At 44.8% G+C, this 27,901-nt stretch overlaps 1 protein-coding gene across 1 annotated transcript in view; it reads right to left on the reverse strand.

Annotated features, from left to right (window-relative positions):
- Positions 1-260: 260 nt before the first annotated feature.
- Positions 261-27,901, reverse strand: part of CATSPER3 (cation channel sperm associated 3) — an 80,280-nt gene continuing 52,639 nt past the window's right edge. The window contains exons 7-8 of the mRNA XM_060238329.1: positions 21,866-22,023; positions 261-873 (exon numbers count right to left, since the gene is read on the reverse strand). Of these exons, the coding sequence (XP_060094312.1) occupies positions 756-873; positions 21,866-22,023 (276 nt within the window). The 3' untranslated portion in view covers positions 261-755. The remainder of the gene's footprint in view (positions 874-21,865; positions 22,024-27,901) is intronic.

Below are 27,901 nucleotides of genomic sequence, written 5' to 3' on the forward strand. Positions count from 1 at the left end.
AGGCCACTCCATAGATCTATATAAGGATATTATAATATCAACCATTTTTATTTTCAGTCCCTTTCCTAATAATCCCTAACAAAGAGTTTGCCCTTTTCACTGCCACAGCACACTGGGTTGAGACTTTCATTGAGCTATCCACTACAACTCCAAGATCTTTTCTCCTCCCAGTCCCAGCGAGACCCCATTAGCTTATATTTAAGTTGGGATTTTTTTTGTCCTGATGTGCATCACATCACCATGGGAATTATTCATCAGTGGAAATGTACTAAAGCAAACACAGGACTACTTTAAAAGATTCAGTCATTGCCACATGCCCAGCAACCCACAATCAAGCATGCAAAGCAACTGTTCATATGTAACCTTACTGTACATGTAATGTCCAAGATGCAAGCATGTTACATGCTCCCATCGACAGCACCAGGGGGTGGAATTCCACATGATTACAGGGTCCATGCTCTTACTAATAAACAAGAAGAGAAACACCTTGATGCTCACACAGATTGACTTCGGAACTCATAAGAGTTTACTGCTTAACAGTTACCACATGGCCTTGAGATCAATTTACAAGATACAATATACACAGATACATTAGCAAACTAGTCAAATTATGTTTAGATTTCCCAAGATATGAACAAACTCAAAAGAATCCTAGATTTACTGATATCCATGGAGTTTTGTCATTAACCTCTGGCTTTACTATTAAGAGTGAGAGGGACAAAATGGAGAGGAGACTATTTTAACAATACTTTTATTTATTCTGGTTGCTGGGTTTTTGATCGAAGAGATTGCAGAGATCGCCAAGATGTTGCCTCTGACTCTTTCAGCAGGGTAGTCAAAGTGGCAACAATTTCATAGTAGAGTTCTTGAAGCCTGTAAGACAACAAGGAGTGAAAATATTCAATATAGTCTCATTGTGTTGTAACAGAGCGGAAAACATTCTTTACCCTTATTTCTCTGTGCTTATGGGAAAAAATTAACTGGGACACTATTTCATGCTTTTGTGTACAACTTGTAGTTCTATGCCTTAGTATTCTCTCACAGAACATATAAGGCATGTGTAGAATGACAACATGGTTTCAAAAATTCCAGACACCTTCATATATAAATTCTAGCAATCAGATTCAATCAATATAGCCAGCAGTCAGCATGATCCCATCTTTCAATAGTCTAATCATTGGATTTGGGCCATGAAAAAAGAAAACTCAGGGGATCTCCCAGGTTTGCAGAAAAATCTGAAACTTTCAAAGAACGATGGGGAAGGGGTTAAATTCCACCCAGACACAGTAATATTGTCCATGCTTGCACAAAGAATTTGCCTCTGTTGGCTTGCCTCATCTACCTTCCTTGTAACAGAGGCAGCAGATGAAGGACTGGCCATGCATGGTTGGCTACCAAGATGATGGATGCAGAATAGCTGAGCTCCAGTATCCCTGGACCTTACCACCAAAAAAATCACCTACTAATGAACTTGTTCTCCTTAAATCATGAGCAAAAAATTAGGACCAAAAGTCCGTCTAGACTCACCATAAAATCAGCCATATGGCCCTATCTCTCAGCAGACAACACTTCAAAGAAAACTGCATAGTCATTGGCCCTTCTACAAACATGGCCACTGAGGCCGAGGACATGGAATTTACTCAGACTTCACAACCGGAAAAAGGTATGTCTGACATTCTTACATCTTTTAAAGCAGACATACTCAATGAAATTGCCCAAATTCATCAACTACTAAAACCACTGTCTGAACAATTAAATACCATCCAGTCATTCTTGCAAAAAGTGACCGAAACAGCAGATACTGCTCTCAAAATAGCATTACTAACCAGGAAAACATTCAGTCCTTTCAAAAACATGAGGAATGGGTTACCAAAGAAATCCTGCTAGTGAAACAAAGGCTCCACAAGAGATCTATAAAATTTTGTGGGTTTGATGAATCCACAGAAGGAAACACCAGCCTCATTTCATTTGTGTCTTCATGGCTAGCCTCAGTCATGCAATTCGAAGAGGGCACTACTCCATTAATCCTTAAGGCATACCGAATCAGTCCAACCCAGCTACCAACAAGGAGGGGCCCCAGAGACATTACGGCGGAGTTCGCTGATCACAGCATACACAACACTATTCTGCAGGAGGCTAGATCCAGAAAAAGTCTGCCTTTTAACTCAGCAACAATTCTAGCATTCCCAGATTTACCAACTGAACTTCTTCAACTGCGTCGTTCCCTCAAGCCCAACACCACTACATTGATCGCTGCAAACATCGAATACAAGTGGCTTCCAAAAGGCAAACTAGCCATTCATCACAACACTAACACCTATATCACATCCAACATCAAATCAGACCATGCCTGGGTCCAAGCAAAAATTCTATGGCCTGCTTTAATCAAACATCCAAAGCATTGGATATTCTAAACAAATTTAAACTTTTTGACATTTGGAGATCTTGTAATCCATCTGTCAGAGATTATTCATATTTTTCAGCATGCTTCCAAGTACACACGAGAATAGATAACCTTTTAGGCTCTCCTATATTTTTAACTAAGACTCTGTCATCTGAAATAGGGTCTAAAATTTACTCAGATCATGCCTGGGTCCAAGCAAAAATTCTATGGCCTGATTTAATCAAACATCCAAAGCATTGGACTCTAAATCCTGCTCTCTTTTCTTATGAACTGATTAAAACTGAGATAGAAGCAGCCTTACAGCATTACTTCCATGACAATGACAATAACGAAATTTCAAATGCTATGCTCTGGGATGCAATGAAACCAGTTATAAGAGGTCAAATCATATCAATTGCATCCTTTTATAATAAACAAAAGAATGAATTAAAATCACAAATCCTGTCCAAAATTCATTGCCTTGAAACTCTCCACAAACTTGCTGCCCCAAAACACTACAGAAACTTAATATCCAACGAAAAGCCCTAGAGGCACTTGAATTAGCTGCTATCAAAAAAAATCTTATAAGACTAAATTTAAGCATTTAATAAGGAACCCCTACTCTATCCGAAATTTAGCTTGAATTCTTAACCAAAAGACTCCCTCCAAACCTATTCAACTAATTCAATGGCAATAAATACACAAACACAACAGAAATTTTAAATCAGTTTTAACTATTATAACTCATTGTACAAATCAACATGTTTCAATTAATTAAATCCTAAATTTAATTAAAAATCTTCCACAATTGAGTTTGGATCACAAAAAATTACTCAACGTGCCCATTACTGAACAAGAAATAGAAAGTGCTATTAAACATTTAAAAAAATGGCAAAGTCCCAGAGACTGATGGTCTCCCAAGTGAATTCTATAAGGCCTTCCCCCATAATCTTTTCTATATATCTAATGAGAGCTTGCAATGACGTCTTATCCACAGGTACTCTCCCTACGTCATGGTCTGAATCAACAACGGTTGTTCTTCCAAAACCTGGTCACGATCTTGCAGATGTAAAAGATTATAGACTGATCAGCCTCCTCAATCAGGACTTCAAAATCTTTTCCTCCATCTTTACCCATTGATTGAATTCCTTCATATCCCAATATATCCACAGTGACCAGGCTGGATTCATCCCCACAAGAAACATTACAAATAACATTTGCAAAACTTTAAATATTATTCACTACTGTCTCACACACAAAATAGAATCTGTCTTACTCTCATTAGACTTGGAAAAGGTATTTGATTCCATTGAATTCAGATACCTGTTTAAACTTCTACAAAAAATGGACTTTGGCGAAAAATTCCTAACAGCAATTATGTCAATCTACAAGTCTCCAAAGGTTAAACTCAAAATTAATGATGCATTTTCTGACTACTTTTCCCCTACTAGAGGCACTTGCCAGGGTTGCCCCCTCTCTCCTCCTTTTCAATATTGCCATCAAACCTCTTGCTTTAATGATTCGCTGTCATCCAAATATCGTGGGAGTTAACATCTCAAACACTTTTTTTTTTACATTTAAACATTTTATTGAGGCATAAAAGTAGCTTACAATCCATAACGCAAGAAGTTTACCGTGAAGGTTAACAGAAATAACATCGTAAGCTTAATAGACAGAATACAGAGCAAAAACAACATTTAAAAACAAAATAAACAAAATACAAACTGAAGGTAATAATAATTATAGTTATTATAACACAGTATTTAAAAATAAAATAAGATCAGGGAAAGGAAAAAGAAAGATATAATACACTTTAAATAACTTGAAATTAACTTGTTAAAAAAAATATATAGCAAAAGGAAATCCTTATACATTTTATTTTTAGAATAAGAGTTAGCATAAAATGGGTTGGTGTCAAGCTTTTCTAGAATGGGAAGCCAAGTTGCCAGATATTTAGCGTAGGCTTGGTATGGGTCTTTGTGGTCTATGGCTGCCTGAATTTTATCCATTACAATGTGTTCCCAGACTTTAAGTAGCCAGTTGTCAAGTGTCAAATTCAATGAGTTTTTCCAGGACTGCGCGATCGTGGTTTTAGCAGCTGTCAGGAGTTTAACTATCAAGGATTTTTTAGAAGATGAGAGACGGGTATCAGACCAATGATTGAGAAGTATCCTTGTTGGGTCATCTGGGATCAAGACCCCAGTTAGGGAGGAGAGATGGGCACAAATTGAGGTCCAGAATGGTCTGATTTTGGGGCAGTCCCACCAGCAGTGAAAATAAGAGGCTTTGAGCCCACAGTTTCTCCAGCAGTCTGAAGAGCCTAACTGGGTCATATGGGAGAACTGGTTAGGAGTAAGGTACCAACGTGCAATCAATTTAAAGTTTTGTTGAGATATATTTATAATAATAGATTGTAGGGCATCACTAGCCCATATAGAGTCCCATTGGTCGGGGGAAAGGATGATGCCACAGTCTTTATGCCATTGAGTGGTGTAAGAGGGTAAGGTTGCTTCGAGTTTAGACAATAGGATTCGATACAGCCGTGAAATGAGACTTTTAGGCGTTCTCTCTTCGTGAAAATGAAGAACCAGATGTTCGTAGTCAGATGAAGGGCGAGAAAATGAAGAGATCACTTTAGGGTCCTGAAGGAAGTGCCTGATTTGAAAGTATTCAAACCAAGGTGCTGGCTTAGTCAAAACTTGGTCTAGGTCATTTTTAGGTAGAAGTTGTTTAGAAGATGAAAGAAGATTAAAGAAAAAAACTTTTGAGGAGTCTCTCCAGACCTTGAAAGAAAAGGGTAGTTGGGCAGGGAGGAAATATTTTTGTCCTATAAAAGATGAGATAGTAGAGAGTCCTGGGGCCAGAAAAAGACGCTCCGAATCCCATACTGACAAGAGCGCCCTGAGGAATGGGTTCATGAATTGCCACGGTGGTCGTTCATTTTTCTTAAGCCATAGTAGTTCGTAGTATTTCAGTGGGGTAAAGTGAGCTTCCTCTATGGGCGTCCACGGCGGCGGGGGATGTTGGTACAGTATTTTGGTCATCTGGGATAAAATAGTAGCTTTATAATACTTTGCAATGTCGGGAACTGCTAGGCCACCTTTTTGTCTTGATCGACATAAACTTTGATTCTAGGCTTTTTATATTTCCAAATAAAGGAGGTCAGTATTTGTTGCCAGGATTTTAAGATAGGTTGAGAGATCTCAATAGGAAGAGCCCGAAAAAGATATAAAAACTTGGGGAAAATGAAGGATTTAATTACATGGATTCTTTCCATCCAGGATAGTTGCAACTTATCCCATTGCTTTAGCGTGGTAGTAATCTCAGAAGCCGTGGCCGTGTAGTTAGTTTTTAATAGGCCAGCTATATTTAAGGGGATTTTCAGCCCCAAATAGGACCAGGAATCAGAGACCCAATGAAAGGGGTAGTTTGCAACTATGTCTTTTTTAGAAGTATTGGAAATTTTAATCGGGTAGAGAATTGATTTCGAGTGGTTAACTGTAAGACCTGAAAGTTTACTGTAATCAGACAGGAGAGAGGAAACGGCTTTAATAGACTGTAGTGGATTTGTAACATATAAGACTATATCGTCGGCAAATAAACTTATTTTAAAAGTAGAATTTTGGACAGAGATACCAGAAATCTCTGAAGAAAGCCGTATCAAATTTGCAAAGGGCTCAATGACAATAGCGAATAGCAGTGGTGATAGGGGGCACCCTTGACGAGTGCCTCTTTCTAGGATAAGTGAAGGGGACTGTTGACCATTAATTTGTATAAACGTGGATGGACAGGAATACAAAGAATCTATAACCGTTCTGAACCTAGGTCCGAAACCCATATGATGTAAGACTTTTTTAAGGAAGAGAGGTTCTACACTATCGAAGTCCTTCTCTATATCTAAGGCAAGAATGCAGGAGTCGTATGGCTGAAAAGTGCAATATTGAATTAAGTTAATTGTTTGTCTAGTATTGTCTGTGATATCGCGATTCGGAATAAATCCTGATTGGTTAGTGTGCATATAGAGCCCTATAATTGTGTTCAATCTAGCAGTCAAAATGGAAGTAAATATTTTATAATCATTATTTAGTAAAGAAATGGGGCGGTAAGATTTAACATTTAATGGGTCTTTGTCTTTTTTGGGAATCATAACTATTTTCGCCTGGGACCAGGAGGGAGGCATACAGCCAGAGTCCAGAACAAGATTGCAAACAGTGGTAAGGTGAGGTACCAGGGAAAGATTGAATTTTTTATAAAATTCTGAAGGTAGTCCATCTCTACCTGGGGTTTTATTGATTTTGGAGGCCTTAATGGCGTCAACGACTTCAAGAGAAGAAATCGGAGAATCTAAAAAGGCTTGGTGTTCGTGGGAGAGTTGGGTAAGGATCTTCTGGTTTTGAAAAAAGTGGTCTATTAGGTGAGAAGGAGGATTGGACGAGGTATATAGCTGTTGGAAAAACTGATGGAAGGTGTCCAAGATTTTTTTTTTGTTTGATGAGTGTATTTTGCCAGAGTTGTCTCTAAGACATTTAATCTGTCTCTCACCTAGCTCTTTCCTGAGTTTCCATGAAAGTAGCTTCAACGAACGGGGGGTGGTTATACCAGTATTTTTGTTTCACGAATAGTAGATTTTTTCGAATATTAGATGTTTCCAATAAGTCTAGTTTCTGTCTTTCGAGAACAAGTTTTTGGTAAACTTTATTAGAGCAGGTTTGCTTGTGTTTTTGTTCCAAGTGTTTAATATTGTCTAAAATAAGTTGTTTCAGTTCTGATTTTCTTTTTTTGTAGGCCGAATGCAGGGAGATACACTTGCCTCGCAGAACAGCTTTCATTGCGTCCCACACAATTTCTTTGGAAACCCCACAATCCAGATTGTTTTTGAAATAAAGATTGATCTCTTGCTCTAATTGTGTACAAAATTCTTGGTTCAGAAGGAGTGATTTATTTAATGTCCAATTAAATGAAGGCCTGTCCTGAGAACCAACATGCAGTTTGCACTCCAACCAAGCGTGGTCGGAAAGTGTCCTGAGGCCAATATTGGTGTGAGAAACTTGGTTCAATAAGGAGGGAGAAATAAGAAAATAATCAATCCTTGTAAAGGTATTGTGTAATGCCGAAAAGTAGGTGTAGTCCTTAACCCCCGGGTTATGCAATCTCCAAACGTCACATAGGTTAAAATTATGAAGGACAGATTGCATAGGTGCTGGGAAAGAAGTTGGGGGAGAATGTGGCTTAAATGATCTGTCCCACTTGGGGTCTATGATTTGGTTGAAGTCCCCCCCTATAATGACTGCCCCTTCTTGGAAAAGGGCAAGTTTAGAAAGCATGTCTTTTATAAAGGTAATCTGTGAGGAATTGGGAGCATATAAAGAAACCAGAGTGAAAGGAGAGTCATTAAGTGTACCTTTTATAAAGATATAACGTCCTTGGGGATCGACTTCTTGAGCCGACAAAACAAACCGGGTATTTTTTGAAAATAGGATGGCGACTCCGCGTGATTTAGAAGAACCAGGAGCTACATACTGTGTATGGAACCACTTGGATCGAAGTATGGTGGAGCTTGCCGACTTAATGTGGGTTTCTTGTAGGAAAAGAAGATCAGGTTGTAGTTTGGTCAAAGCAGAAGAAAGCCGCTTGGCTTTAATAATGTTGTTAAGGCCTCTGCAGTTGAGAGAAATTAACTTTAAGTCAGACATAATTTAGATACATTAAAGTTAAAAAAAACATTGTTAAGATCCATATAACGCCTGTAGAACCCGAACTGGGGCTCTGTATAACAATGATGAGAAGAAGTAGAAGAAACAGGTAACAATGACCAGATTTCCCTTGTTCTCGCAACACAGAATAAACAAAGAGAGAACATTGGGGTGGGAGTACCCGGATTGGTGACCTGACTGCAAAAGTCTAGGTTCACAACAACAACCATATTTGTCTGAACCAAATTGAACAAACACAAACCACTTTTCAGTATAAATGTAAAAATTTCCAAAAACCCAAACACCGCTAAAGGGATCCACTGAGTTCGAGGGTCATGGCCAGAGTATACCAGAATGTACCAGTGCTGGTCAAAAAGCACCGTCTGAAAAGGGCCATAAATAGACACCAGTAAAAGGTACCTTTTCCCCTTGAAAAAACAAATCAACAATATTAACAACATAAATCTTACTAAACTGTTCATTGTTTCCAACCAGGAAACAATGCAACTTTACTCAGTATATAAGAAATATACAATCTAATATGGAGGGAGCAAAAAGAAGGAACATCCCGGCTGTTCCCTTAACAATGTGACATAATAAGAGGAAAGAAAAACCCCGCTCCCTTAAACCAGAACAAGATGGCATGGGTAGTGCAAATACAACTGTTCAGTAGCAGGAGATGGAAGTAACAGGAGGTGAACTGAACGTCCGTGAAGAAGTCAGCGTCGTCTTCTTGGCTTGAAAGAAAACGGTGGGTTGGTTGAACGAGATGAAGTAGCCCCACTTGAGTCAGGAGATGAAGGAGAGTCAATGGCCGTTTTCCCACTCACGTTTTACTGGCGCCACGACCATCCTGACGCCGGCGAATCTGCCTGGATTTCGCATCAGAAGCTCCGGCGCTCCCAGAAGCGCCGGCTACTTCCGTCGCTAAGCCAGCGCAAACGGAAATCGCAAAGATGCAGGAAAACGTTTGCGCTGGCTTAGCGACGGAAAGCGCCGGCGCTTCTGGGAGCGCCGGCGCTTCTGTTGCGAAATCCAGGCAGATTCGCCGGCGTCAGGATGGTCGTGGCGCCAGTAAAACGTGAGTGGGAAAACGGCCAATGTTTAGTTGTTTAAGGAGATCACAGCCGGAGGTGAAATCAGAAGCTGTTAGCCGAAGGCCCTGGTGAACAACCAGTATCTGGATAGGAGAAGCCCAGCGGAAGCGTATTTTGTGTTCAAATAGTGAATTTAGAATCGGCTTCATTTCTTTCCTATGCTGCAGGGTTTCTGGTGAAAGATCAGCTAGAACCAGGATCTTTTTGCCCTTGTAGAGTAGACCCTCTTCAGATCGGGCTCTCTGTAAAATCAGGGTTCTGGTCCTGGAGTCTGGAACCGTGGCAAGTATGTCTCTTGAAAAGTCTTTTGACTTGGGCTGTAATGCCCCCAGACGGTAGGCAGAATCAATGAGAGGGGCGACTCCATCTTGGAGGTGGAGGGCTGAAGCAAGCCATGAGGCAATGAAGATTTTTACCTCCTGGTTCTCTTCCGCCTGTTCTGGCAGGCCTCTAAATTTCAGGTTAGCAGCCCTTAATCTGTTATCCAGGTAAAGCACCTTCTCATGGAGCCATAGGTCTGAGCTTTGCAGGGCTTGTACAGCCTCGTGGGCCACCGTAGCCATTTCCAGCGCTGAGTCTGCAGTTTGAGTGACTGCTGAAAGCGTTTCATTAATTTTTTTAAGTTCTAATTGCAAGGGGGTAATAGCTTTGCTGATCTTCTCCCCTATTGTGACCCCTATTGAGTCCTCCAAGCGTGAAATCGCCACTTGAAATGTTTGGGTCGTTAATAAAGAGCCCTCTTCCTGAGCGGGGCCGGGGGAAAGGGCTGGACGCCATTTCAGAGAGAGGTAAGGGCCCGGGGCTCGTTGGAAGAAAGTTTAGTACCTGCTGCGTCGGTGCGGCTTTCGCGGGAGTTTTCTTGGCTGCCTTGGTGTTCCCTGCAGTTTGTTTGCCCATGCCAGGTGAAAGAAATAGTTGGGAACGGGAGCGGGAGAAGTGGGAAGGGACTGTGAGCCGGGAGCCGCTGCTTCAAGCGTCCGCCATCTTCCGCGTCGCCGCCTCCTCCTCAAACACTTTTAAACTATCCTTATTCGCAGATGATGTAGTTCTCTACCTAACTAAACCTACACAATCACTACAACATGCTAACCCACTAACAGACAACTTTATCTGGACTTCACCTAAATAACAAAAAGACAGAATTATACCCCATATTTCTTCACAGTATAACAAAATCTGACCTCAGTGCTCAATACAACTACAAATGGATCACAAAGACATGGAAGTATTTAGGTCTTTTAATTCCTCTTCAGCTTAGTGACCTATGCTCAGTCAACTTAACACCAATACAAGAGTCAGTTCAAAACAAACTGAAATCCTGGAAAAAAAATTACATTTTTCATGGTGAGAAAAAATAGACCATGCAAGATCCTTCATCCATCCCAAATTTATCTTCCTCTTTAGATCTTTGCCACTCAAGATTCCCAGGCAAACACTTCTTCAATGTCAAAAAATGCTTTTACAATTCTTTTGGGACAATAAACATCCTAGAATAAGCTATTTTACACTATGTAAACTTCCTCAAGACGGAGGCTATGGCTTCCCTGATCTAGTGTTCTATCACAATGCCACATATTTCGTTTCTCCAGTAAACTTACTGAACCACAACTCACACCCCGATTGGTCAATCATAGAAGGGACTTTTGCTAAACTACTTCTTAGAAACATTATATGGAACTCTCCCGAACTTAGACCAAACTCCATTCATCTAATCCATTTCTACTTAGCATTTTGAAAATCTGGGATAGGCACCAGAAAAAATTGCACCTGGCATATCTCCTCTAGCCTCATTGATAGACCAGAATTGGTTTTTACCAGCACATAACAATTCAAACTTTAACACACGGCATGACTATAACTTATTTCGTCTTACAGACATCTCAAAAAATGGCAAACTTCATGATAAAATAACTTTGGAAGGCAAAGGCAAGTTCAAACTTCAATGGTTCCAATATCTCCAGCTAAATCATCTGTTCTCATCCCCTACTTTTAGAAATAGATTATCTCGCCCACTGACACCTTTCGAAACTCTTTTTAAAAAATCTAATGTAGCAAGCAGAAATTTAATCTTGATTCTCTATAAAATTATTTTACAAGCACCTGACACCGCTATGCCAAGCTATACAAAACTCTGGTCCAAGGACCTAAGAAAGACAGTTTCCCTTCACCATTGGCAAAGTCTTTGGAACTCAATTTTTTTAAAAAAATCTTCCAATATAAAACTGAGAACCCAATTTTTAAAAACTGTCGCTAGATGGTATCTAACCCCCTCCATCCAAAGTCTTTCCATATGCATATTTTCCCCTTCTCTCATGCTCAAAATGATGCAATATTCCAGGAACCTACCTCCACTGCTGGTGGGCTTGTCCCCAAGTTTATCAATTTTGGTCTCTTATTCAAACGTTCAAATTCTGCACATCCAAATCCTTCTTGAGCCAGAATTTTTTCTTTTAAACATGTGGTCAATGCTTCCACACAAACTTTCTAAAATACACCTCCTAGAATATATCTGTGCAGCAGCCAGACTCCTTATAGCTTCCTCTTGGAAAACATCCAAACCTTTAACAACATCAGATTGGTTTCTCATATTGCAGGAATTCTGCATTCTTGACAAACTATTTGACTCTATCCTCAACTCCAACTCTGCTAACCCTAACTCTTGCTTTGAAACTACCTGGTTTTCCTTTTTAGAATGTTTGGTATGACATGATGAATATTTGACCTGTATCGACGCTGTTCATGTGATTTATTAACTGCTCGGTATGAGAGTACTATTTTTCAACCAGAATGAATATCTCCAACTATATTTCAATCATAACAACATTGTGCTTTTTTTTTTTCTTTTGCAAATGCCGATGACGTTCAAATGTTTATTTTGACTGAGCAGTGTATTTTTGAAGCTTCAATAAAGCCTTGAAATTTGGGAGGGGGGAATGGCCATGCATGCCAGCTGGAAGAAAAGTGGGAGCAACTGCTTGTCAGACAAAGATTGCAGGCAAGAGGAGGAGAGAAAGGGAGGAAGAGCCAGTGGGCAGATGGGTGGGCATGGAAGGAGGAATGGGAACTGCTGCCCTATTTGAGCTGCAGAGGTGGCAGTTGTGTATACAAGGAACATCAGGAGCCAGCGAGTGGGTGTCCAGGTAAGGAGGGACGGGAAGAATCCTCTTATGAGTTTAACAGATCTCCTAAGTGGGAGAACTGGGGCTGAGGCAGTGGCAGCACACCTAGCAAATAAGGAAGAAGGAGTTGAGCTGAGGAAGAGGAAATGCTGCTGCCTCCCTTGCCACTGTGTGAACTGGAAGTACTGCAAGTGTGGCATCAGGCCAGAATCAATACCAATACCTAATCAATATGTATGGCTTGGCGATGCTAGAATTAAATAACAGTGCTTTGAGAAATAATCTTCTATAGCAGCTTGAAACAAAGGAGTGTTAGCTTGCAAAAGGGAACTATGCCAGGTCATTGACCTTGTTAAAACCACAAGCTGAAAACGGTAGAACAGAGCCTAAGAAGAAGCAGGACAGGTGCAGGAGATGGAGCAAGAAATCGTGGGCGTGTGGGTAGAATGTTTCTAGAGAAAGAGGAACTAGGATTTACAGAAGCCCTAAGAAGGGTCCCAAGAAGAACCCAGAAGGTTGAAAAACAACTTGAATTGTGGTGAAAATATGACGAAGGCTCCTTCCCACAAGAAGGAGAACATGAGTGTTTTAAGGTAGTGCGTGGGTGGAGGCCCCCTATAAGGGATGGCAGGTAACTGTGATCATTGCTCAGACCCTCGGGTCTGAAGCCCGTGTATAGAGCGCTTATGCACGTTAAATAAAGAAGCTGTTTTCCTGACCTTGCCTCAGACCTCGTTTGTGAGTATGATTTACTATTAATTGGACAACACAGGACTTTTCCTGCTACACAAGCAGCAGGGAAAGGAGGAATGGGAGCTATCATTGCCACTGCTCCCTGAGCCATTGAAATGGCAGTAATGCATGTAGGTGAGCAGGGAAAGAGTGTTATCCAGCAAGTGGGTGGCTCAGTGAGTGAGGGGGAGAGGATGAGATTTTTACCCCCCCCATGAGTCTCACAGATCTTTGCTTCTTGTTCTCTAACTGCAGCTTTTCAATCTGCTCAATCTATTCAAAGATCTCCCATAATTTTCACCAATAGAAACTAACTAACACAAAAGACTCAAGTTGATTTAATGTAAAAAAGTAAAATAAAATTCAAGAAAAGATGCCCTGGTGATAATAAACAAACAGCATTAGAGATTTCCATACAGGACTGTTCACACATATTTTAAATGAGCAGCGGCAAAAATAATGCTTTTTTGCGGGGGGGGGGGAAGGGTCAATGTAATTGTGGGGGGAACCCAAACATCCTGCAGTGGGCCAAACTGTGCTGCAAATAGAAGCTTCTTAACCTGAGATAAGGAAAGGTTCCATTCCTATCTATTTAGTATTTATTTATTTCATTTATACCCTGCCTTCAGACCCCAAATGACTAACATTGTTCTTCTCTCCGCCATTTTATCCTTACAACCAGGGCTTTTTTTGAGCCAGAACACACCGGAATGCCATTCTGGCTGGCATGAGCAGCGTTCTGGCTGCCTTGGCCAGCGTTCCAGCAAAGCCCAGAGAGCTTCAGGGGGCTCAGCCACACTTGTGTGGCAGCCTCTCAACATCGTGCTGCCTGGCAGGGGTCAGGAGGCCCAGTCACACTTGTGCGGTAGCCTCCTGACCTTGTGCTGCCCGTCGGAGGTCAGGAGGCCCAGCCGTGCCTGCGCGGCAGCCTCCCGATGACGACAGGGTTCAGGAGGCCAAGCTGCGCTGAGTTCAGGTAAGTTGCTCCCTCCCCCTCTTTCTTTCTTTCTTTCTTTCTTTCTTTCTTTCTTTCTTTCTTTCTTTCTTTCTTTCTTTCTTTCCTTCCTTCCTTCTTTCCTTCCTTCCTTCCTTCCTTCCTGTCTTTCCAACTCTCTCTTCCCTTTCATTAATTCAATCATTTTTTTCTTCTGTCAGTCTTTCTTTTTCTCTATTTGCTTTATTTTCTACTCCTCCACTTTCTTTCTTTCTTTCTTTCTTTCTTTCTTTCTTTCTTTCTTTCTTTCTTTCTTTCTTTCTTTCTTTCTTTCTTTCTTTCTTTCTTTCTTTCTTTTTTTCTTGTTTGCCTTATCTCCATCTCTCTCCTTATCCCCATCTCTCTCTCTCTCTCTCTCTCTCTCTCTCTCTCTCTTTCTAACTCTCCCCACCTTTCATTCATTCATTTTTCATTTAGACAGAGAAAAAGAAAGACTATTTGCTTTATTTCCAGTCCCCACTCTTCCTTTCTTTCTGTCAGTCTTTCTGTCAATATTTCTTTTTCCCTGTTTTGCCTTATTTCTCACCCCCCTCTCTCTCCTTCCTTCCTCTCTCTCTCTCTGACAGTCTTTTCTCCTATTTTCTTTCTTTCTTTCTTTCTTTCTTTCTTTCTTTCTTTCTTTCTTTCTTTCTTTCTTTCTTTCTTTCTTTCTTTCCTTCCTTCCTTCCTTCCTTCCTTCCTTCCTTCCTGCACTACACCATGCTGGCTCTTGTGATCGAGTAGTGTGTTGGAATTTGTTTTTGTTTTTTCTGGGATGGCTATATATGTATGGCTATATATTTGTGGACTTTTTCCAGTGCTAGAATATCATTTTGAGGTGTGGTAACCAGAATTGTACTGTGTACAAGCACTTTTGGTGATGTCAGAGGTGTGGCCTAGTATGCAAATGATGGTGATGTCAGAGGTGTGGCCTCCAATACTAATGAGTTCCTGCTGGGCTTTTTCTACAAACTTAGACTGGGTAGACAGAGTGTCAGTGGTCCAAGGTCCACCCAGCAAGCTTTCATGGCAGAATAGGGATTTGAACCTGGGTTTCCCAGATCCTAATCCAACATTCTATCTATTATACCATACATTAATAAATAGCTAAGCAACGGGAAATTACTTCCTCATTAAAAACATTCAAGTAGCTTTCTCTGTTTAACTACTTTCTGAGAGCTGAGTTAAGCAACAGAAAAAAGTACAATCTTCTCAGGAGTCTAATCACATCACAACACAGGTAGGAAAATCACACAATTCAACGTTCCCAGTATGGTGTAGTTGTTAAGAGTGACAGGCTCTACTATACAGTGTCAAGTCAGCTGGATTCAATAACGAGTCCTTGGTTGAGAACAAGCTTCTAGTTTATTGAACGCCGAAAAATAGACCATGATAACAATTGAAGGACTAAGGTACCAAACATGAACCAAGCATTTTTAAGGTGTAGATCAAAGGATTCCTACGGGCGGGGTACACTAAACAACAGGTTTTCACACTAGGATGTTAATCTCTCATTCTCACACCAAAGCCGCGGCGCTCAGTACTCCCACAGCCCTTTTGGTCTGAGAAGGCTCCAACATCTCATTCCCATATCAGCATTTCAAAGTAAACTACCCAACAAAGGCATAGCTAGGAGGAGGGGGGGGGGAAGGAGAGTTAGCTAGCAGCATTCGGTGTTCAGTATGGACCCAGAATCCCTTGCTTCTGAACCAGAGTTAGAAAATATATTCCCAAAAATACAGCAGACTTGACATACTGCCCCCCCTAAGCCCCCCCTACGGTGCGGGCTCGAGGTTGTTCTTGATCATGCTTTCGTGCTTTGAAGCCTGGGGGGGGCTCTGCACTCCCCCGACCCGGGAGGGGCGTTGATTCCGTTTGATGCCAATTGGTCGAGGTTGGGCTTCGACGCAGCAGGCTGCAATGAAACACAGGGTGAACTTTACCAAGGGCCGGAGGCAAATCTAACTCCACAGTTACTGGGTTAATCACTCGTTTGATCTTGAAAGGCCCTATGAACTTAAAGGCCAACTTTCTGGATGGTTGGGAGAGAGGTAGATTTTTCGTTGACAGGTACACTGAGTCCCCAACCTTTAGTTCCCAGACTGGCACATGAGACTTATCATATTGCTTCTTGTAAGCCTCCTTTGCTGCTTTTAAGTTCTCCTGGATGGAGGGCCAGTATTGGCTAGGTCCTTGCCACCATTGCTCAAACGCAGAACCCGTTTCTGGGCTCTCCCCCCCCGGCAGCAGCGGGATTGGCTTTCCCTCATATCCCAACACCGTGGCGAAGGGGGAGGCTTTGGTGGAACTGTGGGCGCTGTTGTTGTAGGCGTACTCTGCAAACGGGAGGAGGTCTATCCAGTCAGACTGGCGTTGGCCCACAAAGCATCGTAAATACTGTTCTAGCACCCCGTTCACTCTCTCCGTCTGTCCATCTGTCTGGGGGTGGTATGCTGAACTTAACCCCTGCTCCATCCCTAATAGTTTGCAGAACTCCCGCCAGAAGGTGGCAACGAACTGAGGCCCCCTGTCACTAATTACTTTGTCTGGGATTGTATGGTGTTTGGCCACGTGATCGAAGAATAGGATGGCCAGCTTCCTGGCTGTGGGTAGTTGGGCACAGGGAATGAAATGGGCTTGCTTGGAAAACGTGTCCACTACCACCAAAATGACCGTCTTCCCCCGTGAAGAGGGGAGCTCTACTATAAAATCCATTGACACCATGGCCCAGGGGCGTTTGGCTGTTTCTAGCGGCTGCAGGAGACCGGGGGGCTTCCCCCCTCTCTTCTTCGCCATTATGCACACTGGGCAGCTGGTCGCGAATTCCGACACGTCCCTTCGGAGGGACGGCCACCAGAACTGCCGGTTTACTAGGTGCAGCGTCTTTACATAGCCAAAGTGGCCCGCCAATTTAGATGAGTGGCAAAGCTGCAAGATTTCTTTTCTCAGATTCATCGGGATGTACAGTTTCTCCCCTTTATACCATAGTCCATCCTTCCCCTTCTGCACCCCCTCAGGCCGCCCGCCTCCCTCCCTCTCGGCCTCTAGAGCGATGCGTTCCCGACTGATTCCATCCAGCTCCCTCCTCTTTTGCGAGCGGGTGGTGACCATGGCCGCCACTTGTGTGGGGGAAATTAAGGAGTCGACCACCTCTTCCCTCTGGCTTTCGTGCTGCGGGAGCCTGGACAGGGCATCAGCCAAGAAGTTACGTGTCCCCGGGATGTGTTTCAGAATGAAATCGAACTTGGAAAAGAACCCCGCCCATCTGATCTGTTTCTCACTGAGCTTTCTTTTCCCCGTGAGTGCCTCCAGGTTTTTGTGATCCGTCCATATTTCAAATGGCACGCTAGCCCCCTCCAGCCACGATCTCCATGTCTTTAGCGCAAACATGACTGCGAAGGCTTCCTTGTCCCACACTGACCAGTTCCTCTGCTCATCTGAGAATTTCCTTGAGATGTAGGCACAGGGTCGCAATTTCCCCTCCCCATCCCTCTGCATGAGAATGGCTCCTACGGCGACATCGGAGGCGTCGCACTGGACCACGAAGCCCTTGAGCTCGTCTGGGTGACTCAGGACTGGCTCGCTAGTGAACAGTTGCTTGAGCCGGTCGAAAGCCGCCTGGCAAGCGGGTGTCCAGTTAAGCTTCGACCCCGGTCGCTTTGCGTCTTCCCCCTTCCCCTTTGTTTTGAGGAGGTCCGTCAGGGGCAGGGCGATTTGAGCGAACCCCTCAATGAATCCTCTGTAAAAATTGGAGAATCCGATGAAAGATTGGAGCTGTCTACGTGTCCTCGGGGGGGCCCATTCTACGACTGCCTGCACCTTCGCGGGGTCCATGGCTAGTCCATCTTTGGACACCCGGAACCCGAGGTAGTCTAATTCGGTGCGGTGAAACTCGCATTTAGACAGCTTGGCATACAGTTGGTGCTCCAGCAGGGTGGTTAGCACCTCCCTCACTAGTTTTACATGGGACTGTTCGTCCTGGGAATAAATAATGATGTCATCCAGGTACACCACCACCCCTTTGTACAGAAATTTTCTCAGTACATCATTTATAAAATTCATGAATACCCCAGGCGCCCCCTGCAGCCCGAATGGCATGACTAGGTACTCAAATTGTCCCATCGGGGTGTTGAACGCCGTTTTCCACTCATCCCCCTCTTTGATGCGCACTCGGAAGTACGCGTCTCTCAGATCAAGCTTCGTAAAGATCTTCCCCCCCGCCACCGTGCTCAGCAGGTCTTTAATGAGGGGGATGGGGTAAGCGTTGGACATGGAAATCGCGTTTATCCCGCGAAAATCAGTGCAAAGTCTAAGCGTATTGTCCTTCTTCTTTCTAAACAGCACCGGGGCCGCGTGGGGCGCCGTGGCGGGCCTGATGAAACCCCTCTCCAGGTTCAGGTCTAGGAACTTGCGCAGCTCCTTCTTCTCAGCCCACCCCATTTGGTAAAGTTTGGCCCGGGGGAGGGTTTCCCCGGGGATCAGTTCTATGGCACAGTCCGTGTTCCGGTGGGGGGGTAGTTGGTTGGCTTCCCGCTCACTAAACACTTCCATGAGGTCCTGATATACACTCGGGACCTGGTGCACCTCCTCTACTAGGACGCACGCCCTCTCTCGGGCGGCGGGCGCCCGCGGTCCCCACGCCATGTCCCACGAGTGCCCGCTGCAATCAGGGTCGGGGAACCGGATGGTTTGTGCTTTCCAGCGGATAAGGGGCTCGTGTTTCTCCAACCATCCCACTCCCAACACCACGGGGTAGCCACAAGCCGGGGCGATGACAAACGTTTCCCTGGCCCAATGGCTCTCAATCCCCAGGGGGCATGGTTCTGTTTCCTGCGTGCAGGGCTCCCCCCCCATCACTGACTCGTCCATTTGTGCAAACCGCATGGGGTGGGGAAGTTGCAACCGCTCTAGTCCCAGGGCCTCCACCACCTTGGGGGAAATTAGTTCCCGGTTGCACCCCGAGTCTATGAGGGCGCGGATCTGCAGGAACCTTTTCAGTTTTGGGTTTAGCAGCTTCACCATTACAAAGTACAGTCTTCCCGTGGTTTTTACCGTTAATGGTGCCTCCTCCCGCTCGACCTGCTGGCTGGCACCGTTCAAAGCAGGTCGGCGCCGTTTCCCGCCGGCTCCTCCTCCCACGCGAGGTCAGCTAACTCTGCGGAGAGACGGACTTCTTCCTCCTGCAACTCCTCTTGCACCATCAGAGTGCTGCTTTTCGCCGCGTCCTTAGGGCGGCCCGTGGTTTTCTTCGGACCCGGGGTGCCTTGCCTGTTCAGCCCCGGCGTCGGGGTGGCTCCTGCGGGCGGCTGGGGGCAGTTGGAGGCGAGGTGTTTGGGGTCGCCGCAACGGAAGCAGCGGCGGGGCCCTGCCGGGGCGGCCACTGGCGGCTTCTTGGTTTTGGGAGGCTCGACCTTTCCGGGTGGGGTTTTGGGTGCGCCTCTTCCGGCAGTCAGTGCCTGCCGCAGCATTGCCACCCGCTTCAGGTTGGTCTCCACCTCTCCCGCGAGCTGGATCCACCCCACTAGCGTGTCTGGGTGGGCCTGGGTTAGCGCCCGGTCCAGGATGCTGGGGTTCAGCCCGTTGGTGAAGTGTTCAATCTTCATTACTTCGTTCCAATTCCGGGCCCGGGCGGCGTTAGCCTGGAAATCCGCCGCATACTCCCGGATGGATCGGGCCCCTTGCTTCATATTTCGTAGCGCCGAAAGCGCCCTGGCCTCTTGCAGGGGGTCCTCGTATTGGGTCAGTAGAGCTTGCACGAATGTGTTCACGAAGTGCAGGATCGGACTGTTGGTCTCACACAGGCTCACATACCACTTCTTGGCGGCCCCCCGCAACTTCGAGCCCAAATAGTCCACTCGGCTCACTTCATCGGGGAACAGATCTCCCCAATAGTACATGTAACTATTCGCTTGGATTGCAAAATAGTTCACCTCCTCCGGATCCCCGTCGAATGTTGCATCCAGCTCCCGGCTCCCCCCAAGGTCTCGCTGTCTGACCGGGGCGGGGCCCGCCGGCGCTTGGGGCGCCGCCGGCGCCTGGGTGGCCGCCACAGCGGCGGGTGGGGGTTGACTCCGTCGGCCGCGTGGCCCCCCTGGCCCCGGCTGCTGTTGGCGAGTCCCGGTTACTCCCAACGCTCTCCCCAGTTGGGCGGTCAGGGTCTGTAGTTGGTCCTTGAGGTCCCTCACTGCCCCGTCGACCTCACGGCGCACCATTGACCGGAACATCTGGAAGTCCTCGTCGTGCGGGTCCTTGGGTTTCAGCCCCCCTTCGTCGTCCTCCCCGCACTCTACGCTTTCGCTCCCACCGCCCGGGGCTTGGGTCGCGGTCGCCTCGGCTCCTTCCTCCGGCTCTCCCGGGTTGGTAGCCGTGGCTTCGGCCAGTTGAACCCGCTTGGTGTGGCGGGTCATGATCGCCTCTCGGCGGATCGGTGCCTGGTCCATCAACGTGGTCGAGGTCCTCGGCTGGTATTGCCGGGGGGTGCCCACCAACTGGAACTGGGGAGGGGAAGCCGCGGTCCTTCTGGCAGTGTGGATGTGCCAGGGTGTCTCGGCCCCCTCCGCTCTGGCTGGGAGTTCCCCGTTGTCCGGAGGCTGATCGGACATCGCCTTTTCAGTTGCCGGAAAGGTTGAACTCCAATAAAGGGAGTCCTTCAAAATGTCAAGTCAGCTGGATTCAATAACGAGTCCTTGGTTGAGAACAAGCTTCTAGTTTATTGAACGCCGAAAAATAGACCATGATAACAATTGAAGGACTAAGGTACCAAACATGAACCAAGCATTTTTAAGGTGTAGATCAAAGGATTCCTACGGGCAGGGTACACTAAACAACAGGTTTTCACACTAGGATGTTAATCTCTCATTCTCACACCAAAGACGCGGCGCTCAGTACTCCCACAGCCCTTTTGGTCTGAGAAGGCTCCAACATCTCATTCCCATATCAGCATTTCAAAGTAAACTACCCAACAAAGGCATAGCTAGGAGGAGGGGGGGGGAAGGAGAGTTAGCTAGCAGCATTCGGTGTTCAGTATGGACCCAGAATCCCTTGCTTCTGAACCAGAGTTAGAAAATATATTCCCAAAAATACAGCAGACTTGACATACAGACCTGAGTTTGATTCCCTGTTCCTCCTCATGAAGCTTGCTAGGGGACATAGGGCCAGCAACAATTCTCTTTCAGAACTGCTCAGCCCCACCTTCCTCACAAGGTAAATTTTGTGGGGAGAGGAAGGGAAAGAGATTGTAAGCCACTTTGAGACTACTTAAGGTAGAGAAAAGCAAGGTATAAAAACTAGCTTTTCTTCTTCAAAAAATTGTGTATCAAAACCTTTTCCAGATGGCTTTTGGTTACTACCTCAAGGCCACCAGCAAGAGTGATCTAGCTCCCTACTAATGTTACTGGAAATAACAACCATCTAAGTTGATATGTCACATGACCATTACTGCTGCCTATAGCCTGTAAAGCTTTGACGCCTGATTTATGGTATATTTTATTATTTTAATAGTATTTTATTATATTTATTCTATATGATCTTAATGTACTATGTTGGAAGCCGCCCCAAGCCATTCACGGGAGGGGCGGAATATAAATCAATGGAAATAAATAAATAAAACCTAGCACATCAAGGAGAGGTCTAGTTTGAGATCCTCATTTTCCAGGTGCAAGGAAAGATTTTAATGCTGGAAAACATTTAAAAAAATCCATTTCACACCCACATTCAGAAGTGGTAGTTTTTGAAACACATGCCATTTTGAACTTTTCAAAAAGTATGTCTCAATATGAATTGCACAAAATCAATGAGTGTTAAGTACTTAACAGGCATTGTGAGCATGAGCTAGTTCTTACCCTGTTGGTTTAAGAAGAGTTACCTACTTAAAAACTGTGGCATCCTGACGATCCAGAGACGTCAAATACAGATCAATAAATGGTATACTGGCACAAAATTCTTCTAAGATCATAGGATCTGAATGATGCAGGGTTTTTTTAAAGTCTTCTACTAATTCATTGAAGGTTTTATATTCACTCGATTTCTGGTGAGGAAAAACACACAGTTTTAAACATAGCTAAGGTGATGCTAAATTTGGCTCCTCAGAACTAATGAACATGTGCAGTTACTTCCGCCTCTGATCAATGACTACTGCTGGAAATGTAGCAGCAAACCCAGGCTGCTTGGTGGATCAGGCAGAGACCAAACCACAGGCAGATCAGGAAAACAGCCAAAGTTTATTTTAACGTGCATGGGGTCTCAGTGGACCAATGTCCTGAATAGCTGAGAGCCCTGGTCAACAGGGGGTTACAGCTTTTATACTCCAGATTTATTGATTACAGTAAATGACCAGAATATTTCAATAAAGACAATTCCCTTTCCCATACAACATCAGAAGTGTCATTTTACTAAAGGAAACAAGGGTGGGTTAGCATAGCATATTCCATATATGGTATATTGGCCACTAGCATCTTAGGCAATATCCGTTATCATAGACATGTTTCTGCTGTTCTGCACTTTTAACTTGCTCTTGAGACATCTTCCTAAATGCTTATGCCAGTAAATGTAGCTGGTTCTAGTTCCTCTTTTTGCTAGCTGCTACTCAGCAAACCAAGTTCCTCTTTTTCCCGGTTCACTCTACTGCCACTTGGAAGTTGGGGCTAAGCGGGGGAGAGGCCAACGTCCCCTTCCCCTTTCACATATTTTATATCACTTTAATCCAGGCCCATCTCAGGCCCACTACAATCCCCCCTTTCAAACTACCCCACTACATAAGGAGGTGGGTTTAAATTCTTAATTATATTGTTTTATTTGTATCATGGTTTTACCATGTCTTGTTAGCCACCCTGAGCCTGCCTAGGCGGGGAGGGCGGGGTATAAATAAAAAGTTTATTTTTATTTATTTAACATAATAGAAGTCTGTTAATATTATTCAAAAGTGCTGGGCAGCCATTGCAGTATTTGTTAGTTTACTTTTGTGAAATATTTTAAGCCCTGCTTCTCAGCCTAATTATTTTGAGATGCCCTCACTTTAACACTAACATTAAACACAATTAAAGTTCATCAGTTGTCCTTAAAATGCATTAACTTATCAACAACAGATAAAATAAGTTAGTCACTAAGATAAGAATCTAAAGTCCATTTTTTAAAAAAATCAAACAAATGTCTAGGTCAGAGGTCCTCAAACTTTTTAAATAGGGGGCCAGTTCACTGTTCCTCAGACTGTTGGAGGGCCGTACTGCCGCTACTGTACAAGGCCGCAGGCTGTCAGTTCTCCGTCTTCTGCATCTCTCTCCCTTCCCCACACCACACACCCCGGCCTGGGAACTCACCTCACCTCGGTATCACCTCACACTCTGTCTCCGCCGCCTCAGCCCAGTGCCGAAAATGTGCGTTGCTAACGCGAGTTTAGGTCGAACGTCACTTCCGGTCTGATTTTGCCATAACCCGGCGGGCCACATAAACGTCCTCAGCGGGCCGCATCTGGCCCGCAGGCCGTAGTTTGAGGACCCCTGGTCTAGGTGAACAAGGTTTTAGCCTATACTTAAATCGAAGATCAGGTGTTGTGCAAATACCTGAGCATCGAAAGCTGACAATGTAAATGCCACCACAGAAAAGGCTGTATGTCAGGTTTTCCCTAACTTTCCCCATAGATTAACATGGCTGACAAGAGTCAAATGTTCCCTTAACATCTATAAAGGAAAGGAAAGGTCCCCTGTGCAAGCACCAATCGTTTCCGACTCTGGGGTGACGTTGCTTTCACAATGTTTTCACGGCAGACTTTTTACGGGGTGGTTTGTCATTGCCTTCCCCAGTCATCTACACTTTCCCCCCAGCAAGCTGGGTACTCATAAAACATCCATAAAACCTGTATACAATCCCTTCCCCTTGCTAGCTGTGTATTTATCTGCTAGAAGATATAAGATCAGACAATAGACTAAGGTTGAACAGCCCCCTCCTGAACTCAATTTGCTCATTCCCTAAAATGGCCTCGGACTCAACCCAGTCCCAAAGCTTAAGAAATAAAAAGGAATAATATAATTTACCTAATGAGAAAAGCAAACTAACTGGGCAATAACAGCACAGGTCTGATCAGCTTCCTTTTTTTGAAAATTGGAATAATTTTATTGTTATTAACAGCACTGGCCCGTGGGCACATGGTGCCCCAGGCAGGCTCCCTGCCTGCTGCCCCCCACCCCAACCCTCCCTCCCTTCGCAGCACTGCAAAGCAATGCTGCGCTCTGTTGTCACCCCCCCCGCCCTCTGTCGCCGCTTCCCTGCACCATGCCGTGCTGCACCGAGGCTGGTCCTTACTGGCTTCGATGCAGCTGGCGCAGCTTCTACTTCTTTGAAGAGCCTGTGATGCGAGAAGAGACTTCACTCCCCCACCTTCCCGAAACCAGAAGTGAGGGGAAGCAAAGTCTCCTCTTGCATTGCGGGCTCTTCAAAGAAGTAGAAGCCATGCCAGCCACATTGAAGCCAGTAAGGACCAGTCTCAGTGCAGCGTGGTGTGGCACAGCGCTGCCTGGCAGTGCCACAAAGAGAAGGAGGGTGGGGGGCTTGAGGCAGCAGCAGGCTTGCGGCAGGGAGGGAGGCAAACTAGGCGTTTGCCATGGACACCGGGAGGGGGGGAGCCCAATTCAGCATCCCCTACCTCCCAGCGCCCTAGACAACCGCCTAGTTTGCCTAGTAGGTGAGCCAGCCCTGGTTATTAAAAATAATAACATGTCTCCAAGATCTGGGAATTAGGCAAGAGGAAATGATAGAGGTAAAGACCAGTACTAAAACCTAGGTCCGCCATCAAGGGTTTGCCTTAAATAATTAATTAGGGATTGTCAGGCCCAAGAGCTTTGCCTGATTGAAATGTCTAGATGGAAAACTCAACTTCGTCATTAGGAATGTCAAGCCAAGAGGGAACTGTATCAAGAGAAACAGTAGAGAAAGATATAATGATAATTTCATCATCTGAAAATAGCACTGTAAAATTATTTCCCCAGACATTTGGGGTAATGCAGAAGGAATTTTAAATTGTGAATTGATGGAAGTGTTAACTAAAAGGTTATGTTGTCATTATTATTAACTGCAAATATAAATTAACAGCATTATCTAGCCAGAGCCTTCTGTTTGCTTATTTTAATTAACTCTTTATAAGGTGTCATGAATCAGCCAAGCTCAACAGAGCAAAGGGATTCAGAGGACTCCTCTGAGAAAGAGGGGGTCAGCATATCTGACCAAAGGCCACAGCCAGTGGCAGAGGTACTGCAGGAGAAAGCAGTCTCTGAAGGCTCAGATATAGATTCTCAGGACACTAGCCCCTCAGCTTCCTAACCCTGGGTTGACAACAGAGAACCAGTTGCCAGTCAGTCCACCCTCTTCATCATCAGACTCAGAAATGCCATCAGAAGAGTAGGAAAGACCTTCAAGCCTGAAGGCACAGTGCCCATCTAGAAGTACAACACTGACCCAGTTTCAGTAATGAGGATGACTGCTTGAAGAAGTAGGACTGTGGCAGCCAGTAGGCACACGATGCAATACAGCTGGGTAGCAGTGTAGGGCTTAAAAGCAACAGAGAAGTGCTTATTGTGTGTCATCAGGAAAGACATAAGCTCCCTCAGAATTGTGATATTCTTGGGTCGTTTTCGCACTCACCTTAATCAGCAGCGACGACCCTCTTCACCGCGCAGGATCTGCGCGGATTTCGCACTAATTGCTGCGGAGCACCCAGAAGAGCCGGAAAGTCCCAGCGCTTTTGTGGCGCAAACGGAAACTGGTTTTTGGCAGTTTCCGTTTGCGCCGCAAAAGCGCCGGGACTTTCCGGTTCTTCTGGGTGCTCCGCGGCAATTAGTGCGAAATCCACACAGATCCTGCGCGGTGAAGAGGGTCGTTGCTGCTGATTAAGGTGAGTGCGAAAATGACGATGTTTCTGTTTGAAACACAGCAGGGAACCAGAAAAAGCCTTCTACTGGCTTCCACCACTATGATAAGGGTCTGTCTGGGAGGGCCCAGAGTATCCACCCAACCCCTGTCTTCCTTATTAACAGATACCCTTTAACTACCAAAGAGACATGAGGCAGTTTAACAACAAGAAGTTTAATATAAGTGCTCTAGAACAACAAGTGGATAGTGCAACAGTGAAATAAGAAACAGTAAAGGTTGGTGCATATCTATATATATCTAAATCTATATATCTATATAGCCCTAACATGACTATATATAAGTTCCTTTCCTCTATTGCCAAATACTCACCACCTCCTTAGGGTGAGGAATCTCTCTACAGCTGCAACCTCCTCCAGTCCAGCCTCAACAGAAAGAACAACTTCCCTTTCCAGCCAAGCCTATTTATGCTTTCCTCCCAAGTCCCACCCACTCTGGGCTAGTTTTCTCTCCAAAACTCTTCTACTCAATCTAGGGTTGCCAAGTCCAATTCAAGAAATATCTGGGGACTTTGGGGGTGGAGCCAGGAGATTTTGGGGGTGGAGCCAGGAGCCAGGTTGTGACAAGCATAATTGAACTCCAAAGGGAATTCTGACCATCACATTTAAAGAGACTGCATACCTTCATGTCCTGATCCCGTAGAATATCCTTGACATATAGAGACTTAAATGATTCAAGAATCCTGAAAAGGTTGGCTGATTCTAAGGTTAACATCTAATAACATTGATTTTATGTCCTTCCCTGTCAGGGGAAGAGTGTACACCTGGTCAATAGCAAGCCTGCATTTCCTCTGCAATGAGGGATGATACAGCTGGGTACATGAAAAGGAAGGGACAACCCTTTATAAGGAGTTTTCTACCCTCTTCAAAGTAGCAGGGACAGTAGATTTTTTTTTTGCCATATGATGTTGGGAATGTCCAAGATCCCTTCTAACATGGGAAAGGCAATCACTAACATGGGAAAGGAATAGAGCTTCCCCAAAATTTTGTCTTTTGGTCTTAGAACTGATGCAGTGACTTGAATTTCTAAAGTCTTAGCCATTCTAATTATCTGTTCTGTGTATAGTCGTAGGTCCTCATTAGGTGAGACCAGCTCCATATTCCCCACTGTGTCATTTAGTGAGGGATTGGAGGTTAAACCAGAGCTCTGTTCCAACAGGGAGACAGCATTCTCCTTGTCCAATTCAGAGAACACAGGGACTCCCTTCTCCATAGGAAGTGGAGTTGTTGCCCAGGTAGAGGCAGGAGGGTAAGAACAGCAATCTCAAAAATTCTGTTCAGTTCCAGCAGACACAGGTTCACCTCATTTGTTCAGAAAGAGGGAAGGATAATAAAAAGGGTACTACTGCCAAGGTTGAAAAGGGGCCACAGAGGGCCATGGAATTGGCTGGGTGGGCTGCGATGCCAGAATAAGATATTATTGGGTCTGAAGAATCAACTTGGAGGAAGGCTCTATCTCACTTTATGAGCACAGTGGAGCTGAGGAAAGTGGTGGCTCAGAAGCAGAGCAAGATCGTCCGGGTGATACCACACAGTTCCTAGTAGGGGCTGAGGCTGGACTGAACTAAACCAAAATGACTGACAGCAGATAAGAAGGAAGATCAGTCAAGACTGGAGACTTACTATCAATGGTATGCTGTCACTCCACTAAAGTGGAAGACTTTGTAGCCAAGCTCTCCGGACACAAAAGAGCTTTTCCCCAAAGGCTAGTCTTGAATCTCACGGCTCTATCAGAGCTCATCTTGGGAATAAACTGGAGGCAAAACTCATGTGTTCTGCCCTTCACTAAGGCATAGGAAGGATAAAGAATGCCCATCAGAGCAGATCATCTTAGTCTTACACTGGGAACACATTTTGAATAAGACATGGCTGAAGAAAAAAACAAAGAGAAGCTGGTAATTGTCCTTGCTTGAAGACAGCAAAAAGAGAACTGAGGAAGGGAAGGGGGCCATTCCCAGGAGTATGTGACCACTTCAATAGGAAAACATG

The sequence above is a fragment of the Heteronotia binoei genome, chromosome 5 (assembly GCF_032191835.1).
Source record: "Heteronotia binoei isolate CCM8104 ecotype False Entrance Well chromosome 5, APGP_CSIRO_Hbin_v1, whole genome shotgun sequence".
NCBI classification, from domain to species: Eukaryota; Metazoa; Chordata; class Lepidosauria; order Squamata; family Gekkonidae; genus Heteronotia; species Heteronotia binoei.